The following is a 14,288-nucleotide window of genomic DNA, read 5'->3' on the forward strand; positions in this document are numbered from 1 at the left end:
TTAATGTCGCAGTGAATACCGCTGTAAGTAATGCTAGTTTTGTGTTGTTGTTGTTGTATGCTTGATGTTGCGATTGGCTCTCGCTAATGTCCGGTGATTGGTGCACCGAGGGCAGTGAATTAAGCCAATCAGGGCATCCCAGGGCTATAAAAGAGTTGTTCGAACGGGACAGATCTATAAAACTGTTAATGAGCGATTTTTGCAATAAAGCGAAGCTCCGCTGGGGCAATTCGGAAACGGACAACCCCGTCTCCGCCGTTATTTTCCGCGCCGAGCGCTACACTATGATAAATCAGCATGAAGTACAACATAATTTGGTTCAGTTGTTTCTATTGGGCATGCTATATGTGATTTTGAGCCCAAGATTAGGAGTATAGCATTTTGCGTTATGAAGAACACTTTCAAACTCGTTTTTGATCAGAAGGATTTTGTGTTTGGCAGCATTATTTGATTATGACTGTTGTATATTGAAAATGCAGCAATGATTTAACTTCATTGTTTGAAATATCTAATGTTCTGGTGCTGTGAAACTCAAATCAAACTCAAACTCAAATCAAATCAGAATTTGATTATTTTTGAACAGTAAATCCACACCTGCACACAAATGTTCAATCTTTATTTAATATTTATTAAATATTTATTTAATCTTTATTTAACTAACAGTACCCCATTCTGATTGATCTCTTTTACAAGGGGGACCTGACATAAAATACAGAGTTACCCATTAAGACAGTTGCCAATTAAGTTACAAACAACAAATGTACAGTGTACATGTAAATGTACAAATGTATAGGATAATAGAAATTAAAGAGCAGAGCAGAGGCTAAAAACAGGAGCATACGTCAGTCCCCGAGTCATGAATTCCATGTTTGAAATCAGTAATTGATATTAGTCTTTCTCCTTTAAGCTTTTCAGCAGACTGTTTGAACCGTAAGATGCAGAATGATTGAAAACCAGCTTTTCAAATTCAGGAGAGAGACAAGGGAATTTTTCAAAACGTATCGCATCCCTAGAGCACAATGTAACATTCTTTGAAAGTCCATGAGGATGCAATTTTGATTTGGTGTTCTCAAAAACAGACAGCAGCCGAATTTACATGACAACCTATGGCATACAGTTATTAAAGCACAAGAGATGCGAGTGAAGTGTACAAAAATAGTCATTCTGTAAAAAGAATGAAAAATGAAAAAAAACAAATTCTATTCTTCAGGATAAATACTAAATAAACATCTCTGCATGTCATAAAAATTCTCTTAGGACAGATAGATAAAAATTACCCTCAACATTCGGTGTTTTTTTTGTTGTTTTGTTTTTAAAGCAAAAATAAATCAAACGATTTAGAAACACAACATGCTCACATTTTTAATTAGCCCCTGAATCTGGTCTGTTTCCATCTTCAGGGTTCTGGTAATCATCGTTCTCTTCTTGTGTAGTCCCTGTGTGTTTCTGATGCTTGTTTTTTACCTAACATATACAGCACACACACACACACACACACACACACACGCAGGTTCATTGTTATTTAAAGGAACACCTCAGTGCACGAACCGGCATAGTCTCAGGGCAGTGCCTATGTTCATATGCAGAGGAAAAAGTCGAAAGACAAAACCTTTTTTATTACAAAATTAACTCTGCAAAAACTCGTGAAATTAAAAAAATATATCCAATTATGTATGCATTCTTTAAATTATAACAGTGAAGGCACATATCCTCCAACGAGAAGCCAATTTGTAATCGCCTCTCTTCATTGTCTATGAGAGACAATTATTTGCCTCTGCAAGGCATGTTGGGATAGCTAGCGACAAGAGGTAAGAAAACAAAGTGACCAGTGTGATAACCAATCAGATTAAAGATCTGACTTGTATATTATCCCCCATTTAAAATTTTACTACGCCCGCATCGATTGTGGGAGGCGAGAGCGATGCCAAGTGAACTTGTTGGAGGATCAGTGGATTCAGCCTTAGTCTGGAGACTTGAGTGTGATGGCTTAAGACTTCCATTTTTTGAAAAGAACAAATAGCTCTTGCATCAACATTAAGGGCAAATGTTGATGGAATCCAGGCAAATGTGACTTTACATAGCACTTCAGGTGAGTCTGGGAGGTCTTCACCTCTGTTTGGACTGAGTGATTAAAGACAAATGCAGATCTAATCCTGTCTTTACTACACACAACTCTGATACTGAGGGAATCTGCATACATTTAATTTTCATAAATATGAGTTTTCATAAATATGAGTGTAGTGGCGCCCCCTGGTGTAAATATCTCTTTATCACACTAGCTCACCTGCAGCACGTCATATTCAGGGCTGATGTTGGGGAGCTGCAGACTGGCGTATGTGTCCCCGTCCCTCCCCCCCTTTAAAGGAAAAGACACACAGATGGTGTGAATGTAAAATAGAGTTGAAATCAGGCTGAGCTGCAAAGTGTTTCAGAAGAGGAAGAAGAGGAAAGGATGGTGGGACTCACCTTCAGTCTTCTAGACATCCTGGAGACATGGAAATCAGAGTAGAGAGAGAATGTGTTATTGCCTCGGCTTATCCAGTATGTCTCTGTAAACCATATTCATTTATTGGATGGGATAGTTTTAACTTTTAATTTATTTTACTGAAAGCATAATTGCCTCTCAGTATCTGGTCAGAGACTATGGTAATTATATATTTTATCAGCAGTAAGATCAAGATGACTGTACCTTTTATTTTTGTGGATACAGAATCCAAAAGACAGCACATACAGACAAATCGGTCCTACTATTATAATATATAATGGTCCTGAAAAAAAATAAAAATAAAAAATCAGTCATGATGGTTGGACCTCATTCATGCCTAAAAGACTTATTTAAAATACATCATCAGACATTACTTGTTTATAGATATCCAGCAGTTAAGAAGTTTTTTTATAATAAGGGTAAGAACTGGATCTCCTAATTTTAAACTATTCATAACAATCTGAGTACTCTGCCCCTCCAATTCTATTTAATCAATTTCAGGTCTTGCAGATTCTGGATAAACAACTTCATACAAAACCAGAATAAAGGAAGTTCATTGTCTGTGTCAAATAATATGGAAACAAAGTCATAAACAGAATTAGAGGCCTACATAATTGTAAGCCATAGTGAAATAAACAATACATCTCCACTGGATTAGTCAGGGTGCAGGGTGTAAAATGTTGGTAACACTTTAATGAGCTGTCTGAATGGTAATAATTGATATTACATCACATATATAACTGTGCTATTTAGGCTTTACGACATATGGAAAAAAGTCAAGTTTTAAGAACAGCCATATATGTAAATACCTGAGTGTTGCTGTGGAGACGGGAGGTGGAGCTCGAGGCTGGAGGAGCCGAGAGTGTTGGTGCTGACGCAGAGGAGAGTGGGCGTGTCTCCCTGTGATTGGCGCATGGTGAGGGAGCTCCTCAGGCCTGTGTTCCCCAGCTGCTCCTCCCTGATGACTCTGTCAGTAGAGTTAGTGACCCGCAGTCCAGACACACGCCACTCCATGCTGGGAGAGGGATTCCCACGGCTCTCACAGGAGCAGCTGATCTCTGCTGCAGTTCTGCTGCAGTTCCCAGAGATCTGAGGCATGTCTGAACACAGGATCCACAGTTAAAAACAGCACAGTTGCACACATATAACAATAATACGATTTATACAATTATATAATAGATGGGTGTAGTAATATGTTGGTAACACTTTAAATAACAGTTGACTAAGAATAGATGTTTATACACAATTTGCATACATGCCACATTTTATCATTAAATATCACATATACTTCCCTCAACTCCTCTGTGGCATGGCTCGGTTTGTGGGAGAGGTTCAGGGCAATCGAAAGACCACACCCACTGGTTAAGTAGGCATAGGCATGGAGTGCATAATTAATTAGTCCAGGTATTTAAAGTGTGCTCCCTTTCCAGTGTGCAGCTGTGACCGGGGAACTCCCGAATCAAGAGAGAGCTGCACCGTCTGTAAGGAGCTGGAAAGCTGCTGTTGGGCTGTTTTGTTTATTTTCTCTTTTGTTATGTTAGTTTGTTGTGTTAATTTATTACTTTTTTTCTACCTGGATCCCGTGAGGGTGAAAGGCGAAGTTGTTTTGTTTCATTTCTGTAGAATCGCACACTCTCTCTCTACCCATTTAAAATAAAGACCGGTAAATATCGGAATTCCCATATCTCCCTGTGCCCAACTCTTCTGTCCACCAAAGGGGGTGTGTCGCAATGCGTGACACCCTCCCCTTGACACGAAGTGTATGAAAGTTAGCATTGCCTTGCTGCAATACTAGGAAAGGCATGAAGGCATGTGGTACAAGATGCGAATACGTACACAAATGAACAAAAAAATATATTAAATGCTTGCACGGGACACCTAGGTTTAATTTAAAATGGGTCTGAACCTTCACATCGGCCTGTTCATGAGCATCACGGTACCACTCAAATTTAAATGGGCGGAGGCCAACACAAACAGGAGTCCTGTCCCAACACAGATTTAATAAAGTGATTGCGGGAGAGTTATTTATTTATTTATTCAGGAACATGGCTCCTAAAGCTGACCAGATGAGGCCACGCAGTCCCTCCCTGGTTTGACTGCTTTAAATGATATTTGTCAAAATGCGTGAATATAACTGTAAGAGATGGGAACACACGAGGAGAGAAATGTACCTACCATTATCCACTCTATCCTTTGAAGGTGGTGCTCCTATAAATGAAAAGGAAATGACATCATTGGTTGCTATGCCAACAAGCAAACATATTTAAAGGTCTTGCTCCCACTGTGATTCCTGTACAACATTCCCCTCCCACTGTGATTCCTGTACAACATTCCCCTCCCACTGTGATTTCTGTACAACATTCCCCTCCTACTGTGATTCCTGTACAACATTCCCCTCCCACTGCGATTTCTGTACAACATTCCCCTTCCACTGTGATTCCTGTACAACATTCCCCTCCTACTGCGATTCCTGCACAACATTCCCCTCCCACTGTGAGTTCTGTACAACATTTCCCTCCCACTGTGATTCCTGTACAACATTCCCCTCCCACTGTGATTTCTGTACAACATTCCCCTCCCACTGTGATTCCTGTACAACATACTCAGAATGTTTCTGTTGTCATTAATACCACTTTTTAATAGCACTGTTTGTGCCAGACTGAAGATCAGCACTGCCAGGATGACTCCTGTCATTGCGTTGCGATGGCACAGTCGAGTCTGTAGTCGGTAGAAAGGTGATGACGTTGCTCTGTTTTGTCTCTTTTTTTCCCCACCGGGGTCCTCTGTGTGCACTGAAGGAGCTGGGAAATGGAGGGAAGGAACAGCAATCCTGTCAGAAAGAATCGAATCAACAAAAGCCAGCATGAGACCTAGCGGTGGACTTACCACGTACTCACAGACAGTGTACTTTGCAGGTTATGCTACAGCTCTTTAACTGCACACTTAGCATTAATATCAATACAGCGCTGTTAACTTCCCTATCGTACACATGGATGATAATATTTGAATTAGATGAAATATTACTCTCACAATGATGCGGTTTGGATTTCGATTTTTGCTCAATCTGGATAAGGCTGCAATACAGTTAACTACCATGATGATGATAGAAACGCTTCAGTAAAAGAGGGATACACAGTGCATTGAAAGCAAGTGCTTCTGCACAGGTTGGAAACACCTATCTACTCAAGAGTCAGTGTCCCATCTAGGAATTGAACCCGTGACCTTGAGTTGCGAGCCCATTTCCAAAAGCAACACGCTAGGCTACGGGTTCCCTTTCGCTGGGGGAAGTGCAGAGACAGGAAGTGACCCGTACCTGTGGTGTTCCTTCCTGTCTGCACGAGGCTGGGAGGAGAGCGATATCTTGAGCCGACGTCTCCGTGGGGAGCTCCAGATCTCCGGGGTCACTTCACTCCAGGGGTGCTTCTGCACAGGTTGTGGGTGGATCCAGATGTAATATAAACATTTAAATATCCCAGCGTGTTCCCACTTCTCCCCCAGGATTCCCTTTTTGGGGAGCACTTGTTTTCGGCGGGGTGTTTCAGTGTCTAAGGCTGCTGAACATGCTGACGTTTCCACCGGGAACAACGGTTTAGGTGATGTTGTCAAAAGAACCTGAGGGTAACCAGGGGCAACCGCGGTTGAAGGAGTATACCCCTCGACTGCGATGTCCTGCATTGGTCGGAGACGCGAGGCGAAAACAGACGAGCATGAGCTCACTACGAACATCGATGTAGGACGTGAGCAGGCAGTTTATTTTGGCAGTTCCCTGTAACACATTTATAAGTATGACGCTGACTGCTTGTTTTTTTTTAATGCAGTGTGGTCTCAAATGTGTGAACTGCAGTTTAGCACTGAATAGTTTACTGTGCGAATGGAAAAAGTAATCATTTAAATTCTGGATTCTTTAGCTTTGAAAGGTCAATCATTTTCAGCAGTGTTTTTGTGACAGGTTTGTTCATTTTGTATCAGTTTTTGTCTACCTGTGTGCTGCCTTTTTACTGAAATAGCCTTTTACTTTTTTTTTTTTACCCAGAAAGCAAGCCATTTACATTTAGCAGATATCTCTTATGTGGAGTGACTCACAAGCATAACATTTGTACGTGCAACGTATCCCTTTTCAGGTTTGAATACATCACTCAAGTCAGCGCCCCCCACCTGGGGTCTGAAGCTACCCATGACCTTGAGCGCCAGCAAGCCCGTTTTTTCCCAAAAGCGGCCATGCTACGGGTTCCCTTTCGCAGGGGGAAGAGCAGGGGGAGGAAGTGAGCCGTACCTGTGGTGTTCCTGGAGGTCTGATATCTCCAGCTGGCTGTCTCCGCAGTGAGCTCCAGATCTATGGGTCACTTCAGCTCATCACCTGCATAAATGGAAACTGCGAGTGGAGATGTTCCTGCCCACTCTGCAAGGGTCACCGCCCCACCCCAAACCTACAGTATAATTAGAAGCATTGTGCTGGCCTTAAAACAGTAGTGAGTAGCTCTAAGGAAGTAAGTAAACCACCTACCCCACCCCCTTGATATTTCTAGTGTGGCTTTTAAGTGGCTTTTACTCTTAAAGCACACACAGACACACAAACACACACATTAACACACACACACACACACACACGCATATGACCACACACACACAAACACACACATTAACACACACACTCATGCACACACATTAACACACACACATGCACACACATTAACACACACACATACATATACATGCACACACATTAACACACACACATACATACACACGCACACACATTTACACACACTCACGCACACACACACACACACATATAGACACACACACACACACATTAACACACACATACACACACACACACACATTAACACGCAAACAGTGACTAGTACACATGCATCTATGCACAGATATACACAACCACATGCACATGGGCACACACAAATGCACAAGTACACAAACAAACATGGGACATGAATGCACACAGACAGGTTAATGGACATACATGCATGTACACACGCGTGCATACACACACACACACATGCATCTTACAAACAAACACACTACAACAAAATTGCATTTACACCCCTTCATCTCCAACTTAGTTTGGACAATTTATTTTCAAACGATGAACAGTTGACTATAACTTTGTTTGAGGAAACACTTTTATTGCATGAAGTGTAACCTAATAAAGGGGTGAAGATTTACATGAACTTCACTCATGAACCTCTCTTTTATACTTAATTCCACAAACTGTGCAGTCCATTAGCATTTGGACAGTCACATAATTTTTGTTGTTTTGGCCCAGTACCCAGCACATTAATAATAACAATAATAATAATAATAATAATAATAATAATAATAATAATACATTTCTTTTATATAGCGCTTTTCACAGACTCAAAGATGCTTTACAACACAGGGAATACAAGCATAATTATCAAAAAAAAAAAAAAAATACAAATGTACAATAAAAGCACATACAATACAGAAGATGCAGTGGGACCAGTGGTGCTGTGGTGGTAGGAGGGGGTGTGATGGACAGAGGGGGAAGACAGACATCAAGGGAAGGCTAGGAAAAAGAGGTGGGTTTTAAGGCGTGATTTGAAGGAGGTGAGTGAGTCTGAGGTATGGATGTCAGGGGGGAGGGCATTCCAGAGTTTGGGGGTGGAAGCTGAGAAGGTGCGGTCGCCAACAGAACGGAGCTGAGAGGGGAAGGTGGTGAGGAGGCCGGCAGTGGATGAACGTAACTATCTGGGTGGCTGGTAGGGGAGCAGGAGGTCAGAGAGGTATGTGGGTGAGAGGCCATTTAGGGATTTATAGATTAGGAGGAGGAGTTTGAATGTGATGCGTGATGTGATTGGGAGCCAGTGTAAATCTTTCAAGACAGGGGTGATGTGAGACCGGGAGGATGTGTGGGAGATTATTCTTGCAGCCGAGTTCTGAACCAGTTGCAGTTTGCGTAGGAGGCGGGAGGGAAGACCAGTGAGGAGAGCGTTACAGTAGTCCAGTCTGCTAGATATGAATGTATGAATGAGTTTTTCTGCATCGGGATGGGTGAAGGAGGGTTTAAGTCTGGAGATATTGCGTAGATAGAAAAATGAAACCTTGACAGTGTTATTGATGTGATTTTCAAATGAGAGGGATGGATCGAGTATGACAGTGAGGTTGCGGACCAGGGGGGAGGTGGAGACAGGGGTACCGTCAATGGTGAGAGAGAGGCTGTGTAGTTTTGTGAGTTGGGGTTTTGGTCCGATGAGAATGATTTCAGTTTTTTCACAGTTGATTTTGAGAAAATTGTGTTGCATCCAGGATTTGACGTGTGTCAGTTTTCAATGATGGCAGTGGGTGGCTGATTAGTGGATGTAGAGCTGATATAGATTTGGGTGTCATCTGCATAGAAATGGAAATTGAGACCAAAGCTGTGGAGGATGGGGCCAAGGGAAAGCATATAGATGATGAAGAGCAGGGGACCAAGAACAGAACCTTGTGGGACACCCTGTGTGACAGTGGCAAGATCTGAGGTGTGACCATGGATAGATATGAATTCTGACCGATTTGTGAGGTATGAGTGAAATCAGTTGAGAGATTGGCCAGTAATGCCTAGGTGGGACAGACGGGTGAGGAGGATGTTGTGGTTAACTGTATCAAAAGCAGCAGAGAGATCCAGGAGGATGAGAATGCTATATGCACCAGAGTCAGAGAATATGAGGAGGTCATTTACAACTTTGGTGAGGACTGATTCTGTGCTGTGATGGGGTTGGAAGCCAGACTGAAGGGGCTCAAAGAGGTTATTGTTGGACATGTAAGAACGGAGTTGGGAAGCAATAACTTTTTACAGGAGTTTGGACATGAATGGGAGGTTGGAGATGGGATGGTAGTTGGAGAGGGTGTTTGGGTCCAGGCCAGGTTTTTTAAGGATTGGGGTGACGGCAGCAGTTTTGAAGATGGAGGGGACAACACAGTGGGTCAGGGACAGGTTAATGAGGTTGGTGATGTAAGGGCAGAGAGTAGGGAGGCAGGCTTTAATCAGGGCAGTGGGGGTGGGATCTAGGGAGCAGGTGGTGGATCTGGCAGGGAAAATGAGTTTGGTGAGTGAGGCACAGTCAATCTGGGTGAAGGTAAAACCGGGGGGGGGGGGCGGAGAAGTTGCGGCAGCAGTAGTAGGGAGTGGTTCATGTAAAGGGGGTGTGGATGAGGTGAGAGTGTGGTGTATATTGGTGATTTTGTGGAAGAACTATAGGAAAGAGTTGCAGAGTGATGTGGAGCCAGATGTAGCATTATTTTCATGGGGGTTGAGAAGTTTGTTAACAGTGGAGAAGAGGGTGCGGGGGTTTCCGTTGGAGTTTTGGATTATGTTGGAATAATGAGAGCATCGGGCAGCGATGAGAGCATCTCTGTATGTCTCTGTATGTATGTGGAGTTGGTGGGCTTGGGCATGGACAGTGAGACCATTTTTATTGTGGAGGCGCTCTAGGTGACGGCTGGTCTGCTTCATGGCACAAAGCTCAGGGGTAAACCAAGGGGATGGAGTGGCAAAGGTGACCAGCTTAGTTTTGAGAAGGCAGAAGAGTTGAGGGTACTGGATAGTGTGGTGGACAGCTGAATTGCGAACTCTTCAGGGGAGTGTACAGTGCGGTCAAGTGGTAGGGCAGATGTGATTGAAGCAGCAAAGTGGGCAGGGTTTATGGAGTTGGTGGTCCGGAAGCAGATGGTTCGCGGATGTTTGGGCTGAAAGGCAGGGGTGGACAAGAGAAAATTAATCAGTCTGTGGTTAGACAAAGTGAACTGAGAGCTGGTGAGGTTTTGAGACTGGTAGCAGACAAGGTCAAGAGTATGGCCCTTGGAATGTGTGGGGAAGTGTACGTGTTGAGTGAGGTTGAAACAGCCCAAGACTACATTGAGGTCGGAGGCAGGGGTACAATGAGTGGAGTCGACATGTATGTTGAAGTCGTCCAGTAGCAGTAGACGGGAAGACAGGGAACAGGCAGATGAGAGTAGTTTCAGTTAATTCAGACAGGAAAATTTGATTTGGTTTAGGGGGGCGATAGATGAGAACAATAATGACACTGTGTAATTTAAATGCAATGTATTCAAAAGATGTAACAGAAACTGGGAGGGAAACTTCAGATGGTGTGAATTTTACATTAAAGATGATTGCAAGGCGCCACCCCTACCAGAGGGGCGGGGTTTGCAAAAGTAGCTAAAACCTGGGGGTGTGGCTTGGTTTAATGAGAAAAAGACGCCTGGCTGCTGCCAGGTCTCACACAAAAAAAGAAAGTCCAGTTTATTGTCAATAATAAGTTCATGGAGCAGCGGGAATTTGTTGTTAATGGAGTGAATGTTCAGCAGAGCAAAGTTGGCATGGCAAATTGACTGTTTGGCTACTGGAGGGGCTGTGGGGAATGAACACAAAACAGAATAATCCGCGAGGTGGGTGCTGATTCCTCGTGTCGTTGCAGAGCGATCGATAGTCCATATGGATGGGATAGATTGTGCTGATGTTGTAGTGGCAGCGTGGATGTTGCAACGACGCCCCCGTTGCAGGTATCGGGTGTGAAGAATGCCATGCTTTCTGCACCGGAGGAAGGTGAGTGAGGCAACAGTGTAGCGAGAATTGAGAGTGAGCAGTTGTGATGGGCTGTATTGTAACATTGTCATTGAAACCTGGGGGTGATAAATCCGGTCGTGGTTGCGGGTGTTCAGTAGCTGCCACAGGCAAGGCAGCAAGCACCTGCCTTGCCTGTGGCTTGTAGTTTTGACTTAATGCGTATGTCCCAACCGACCCCCCACCGCACCCCCATCCTTGTGTGAAAATGTAGACATTGTAGTCCTGTGTTGTGAGTTACACCATATTCATGGTACAGTGTATGCATTTTCTGTTACAGAGAGTCCTGGACTTTGATGCAGCTGCACAGCCTCGTGGGTTCATTTTCATTGATGAAGCTGGATTCAGTCTAGCCAAAACCAGGCGTCGTTGTGTGCCGCCATTAGTCTGCAAGGAGTTCTCCATCACCATGCCACCCTAGGTCACTACAATACTGCACACATAATCACATTTCTGGATACACTACATAATGCAGTTGTACAGGACGAACCAGATCAGCCCAGGTGTGTTGTCATCTGGGATAATGTTAGTTTCTGAGTTCACCAACCACAATAACTTCACAGTGTACTTACTTGCCCCTTACTCCCATTTCTCAATCCGATTGAGGAATTATTTGGCTTGGCATTGAGTTGACGCCATATCCTGCTGCCTTCTGCTGGAAAGCATGGGCTGAGGTGGGATCCAGGTTGACGCCCAAGGCGATCATTTTTTGCCTAGCAGATGACATTGCTTTGTGGAAGGTGATGTGGCCACGCCCTACATGAAGCGGATCCATCATCCACCCATCCTACAATCCTACATACATTTTACTTGCCTGTAATTTCTATTACATTCCTCTATTGTTTCTGTGAGTTTACAGTAACATATTTGTATTGATTACTGTACTGTAATTCTACTTTTCTTTTGTTTTTTTGTTTTGTAAAAATCTGCAATGGCAAAATATGCTGTATTTATTTTTTTGGTTTTTTTTGTTTCATTGACATTTTGAGTAGATGTACTGTATGACAATCTTTCACAGAAGCCTGTATGAGAAAATTAAAAAGGTATACAAAGTACTAAAGACAGCAGTGTTTTGTATGAAGTACATCAGTGTGTTGTTGCTGCTTTGAAAGAGTAATTCAAATGGTGCATGTGTGTATCATTTTGTTGCAAAAATGTCATTTTGAAAAAGGATTGTTAGATTTGATTGCAGATTTCATTTGACGTAGAAGTGAGATGTTTATCTCCAAGTGTTGTGTCTTATTTGGCTTGTGTGTAGAGTTTTGACACAATGAGCCAAATTCCGCAACAAGTGTGCAAGCAATCGCAAAAAACTGTAATCAAATGAAGGACTTACAGATTCTGGATACACAACCTAATTTGTTAGGACGCAGTAAAAAGTTGGTAACACTTTGAAGAGCTGTCTTGAAAGGTAATAACAGTCGTTACACCAGGTTTATAACAATGCTACGTAGGCTTTACAGTGTTGTTATGACATCAGTCATAAAAAAAATTTGTGTTCCGTTTTGTTTGTCTCTGCTGAACGTGTAAGGGTCTGATTGATTTCCCTCTGGTTCATCATCAGATTGCCCGTCTGTCTCCGGTTACTGGTATTTTTTAAAAGGCATGGTTTGCCATTTTACCGGGGAGACTCTTCGAATTTGCTCTGTACTTTTGGATTGTGATCATTTAGTTGATGATTTTTCTTGTTTGACCAAGTCATTTTATTCTCTGTCCTAGCCCTACTGCTGTTGTGTTTGTCTTGTGTGATCTCTGTCTGAATCTATCCGACCTCTCTGATTTCTCTCCAAATCTGACACATGGATCTTCACTGTCTGCTCACCAATTATATTTCGCAGAAGTACGGTCATGGAACCCTTAGCTGAACGGAATTGCCTGTACACGGGACCTCTGATGTGAGTTAGCTGTGCTTATCCTTTCGAATGTTGAAACGTTATTGTGGAATTATGATAACAGTTTCGCTTGGAGTGGCAGATGATTATAATAATCAGTAACTGCTAACTAATGAAGCTGCCCAACCAATAATGTAGGAATGCGTGCACTTGAGGTGCTCAATAAGCCTCAGCTCAGTTGAATTTTTTTGCTGACAGCTCATCTTAACAAATGCAGGCAAAAGGAGCAGCAAATGATGACTGGCATATCAATTAATGGAGAGTTGTCTTTCAGTGCAACTATACTTTTGCAAAAGGACCACCTAAATTATCATGCATTTCCGGCAGCCCTATTCTGTCTGAGGAGTTAACTCACAAATAGTAATGTGCCATCTTACAGAGATGAGGTGTTTGCGAGTCAAATTTTTAATGCTAATTTGTAGGGGGGTATCCACAACTTTGGAAGGGTGTAGCATAACAACATCTAAATAAGTAGTTGGCAAGCCTGTGAAATGGCACTGAGTCTGGTATTTGAAATGGCGGATATGCCAATGTTCAATGTTCATCTCTGTTAACTATTGGAGTGCTGAGCAATGCGAGCACACCCTGAGCGTGGCATTGTTGCTGCACGTTCCGGCGATGACCTGAAGAAAGACATTAAGAAACAGACACAAGTATCGGCTGCTCCATGCTGGGAGAAGGATTCTCACTGCCCCAACAGGAACAACTCATCTCCTACTGTGAGGATTCAAGCTGCACCTCCTCCTGCTGGTCACCAGAGGGCGACATAACCATCACTCTGATTATGAGATTGTGTGTTCACCTGTTAGCGATTCGAGAGTTAATAAATCACAACACTTATTCTGCCTTAGTTGCTTTGCTTCTCACTCTGTCTTGAGCCCATTAGCCTGCTGCTCTCTGAGCATTATTCACAGCCTGGAGTATTTTGTATTTCCTGGAGTAGCTCCCTTAGTTTTCTGTACACTAATCTCCTGATTAAAGTCTCTGCTATTTTTTTTGCAACTCCATCCAAGTCTCCAGCGGCCTTCCTATGCTATTGGGTTCACCACCACCACCACCGTTACACCCAGAGCCAGAGACCGGAGGCTCGTCTGGGAACCTCTTGACGCAAAGTTAGTTGTGTTTAGTCATCACAAAAATTAACTTCCCAAAATTTGTCCACAATAAGGTGAATGTTTCTTTTGGTAAACCACTGTAAGGCGGGCTGTGGCGGTTGCATACATTTAGCAAAATGTTTTATACCATTATAAATGTTTCAAATAGTCAGCAAATGTTTCATACTTCAAATATTTCATGCTTTATACATTCAGCTAAAAGTCTCGTATGT

The 14,288-nt window shown here is 42.9% G+C and overlaps 1 protein-coding gene across 1 annotated transcript; it reads right to left on the reverse strand.

Annotated features, from left to right (window-relative positions):
- Positions 1-2,406: 2,406 nt before the first annotated feature.
- On the reverse strand, positions 2,407-6,414 carry LOC135246382 (uncharacterized). Its single transcript, XM_064319858.1, has 6 exons — positions 5,799-6,414; positions 5,116-5,315; positions 4,661-4,693; positions 3,295-3,585; positions 2,690-2,768; positions 2,407-2,485 (listed from the first exon to the last, which is right to left on the reverse strand). Exons 1-6 carry the CDS (start codon positions 6,209-6,211, stop codon positions 2,407-2,409), a joined length of 1,095 nt encoding a protein of 364 aa, XP_064175928.1. The 5' UTR covers positions 6,212-6,414.
- Between the last annotated feature and the right edge of the window lie 7,874 nt (positions 6,415-14,288).

Source organism: Anguilla rostrata, unplaced genomic scaffold (assembly GCF_018555375.3).
Source record: "Anguilla rostrata isolate EN2019 unplaced genomic scaffold, ASM1855537v3 scaf0241, whole genome shotgun sequence".
Classification (NCBI taxonomy): domain Eukaryota; kingdom Metazoa; phylum Chordata; class Actinopteri; order Anguilliformes; family Anguillidae; genus Anguilla; species Anguilla rostrata.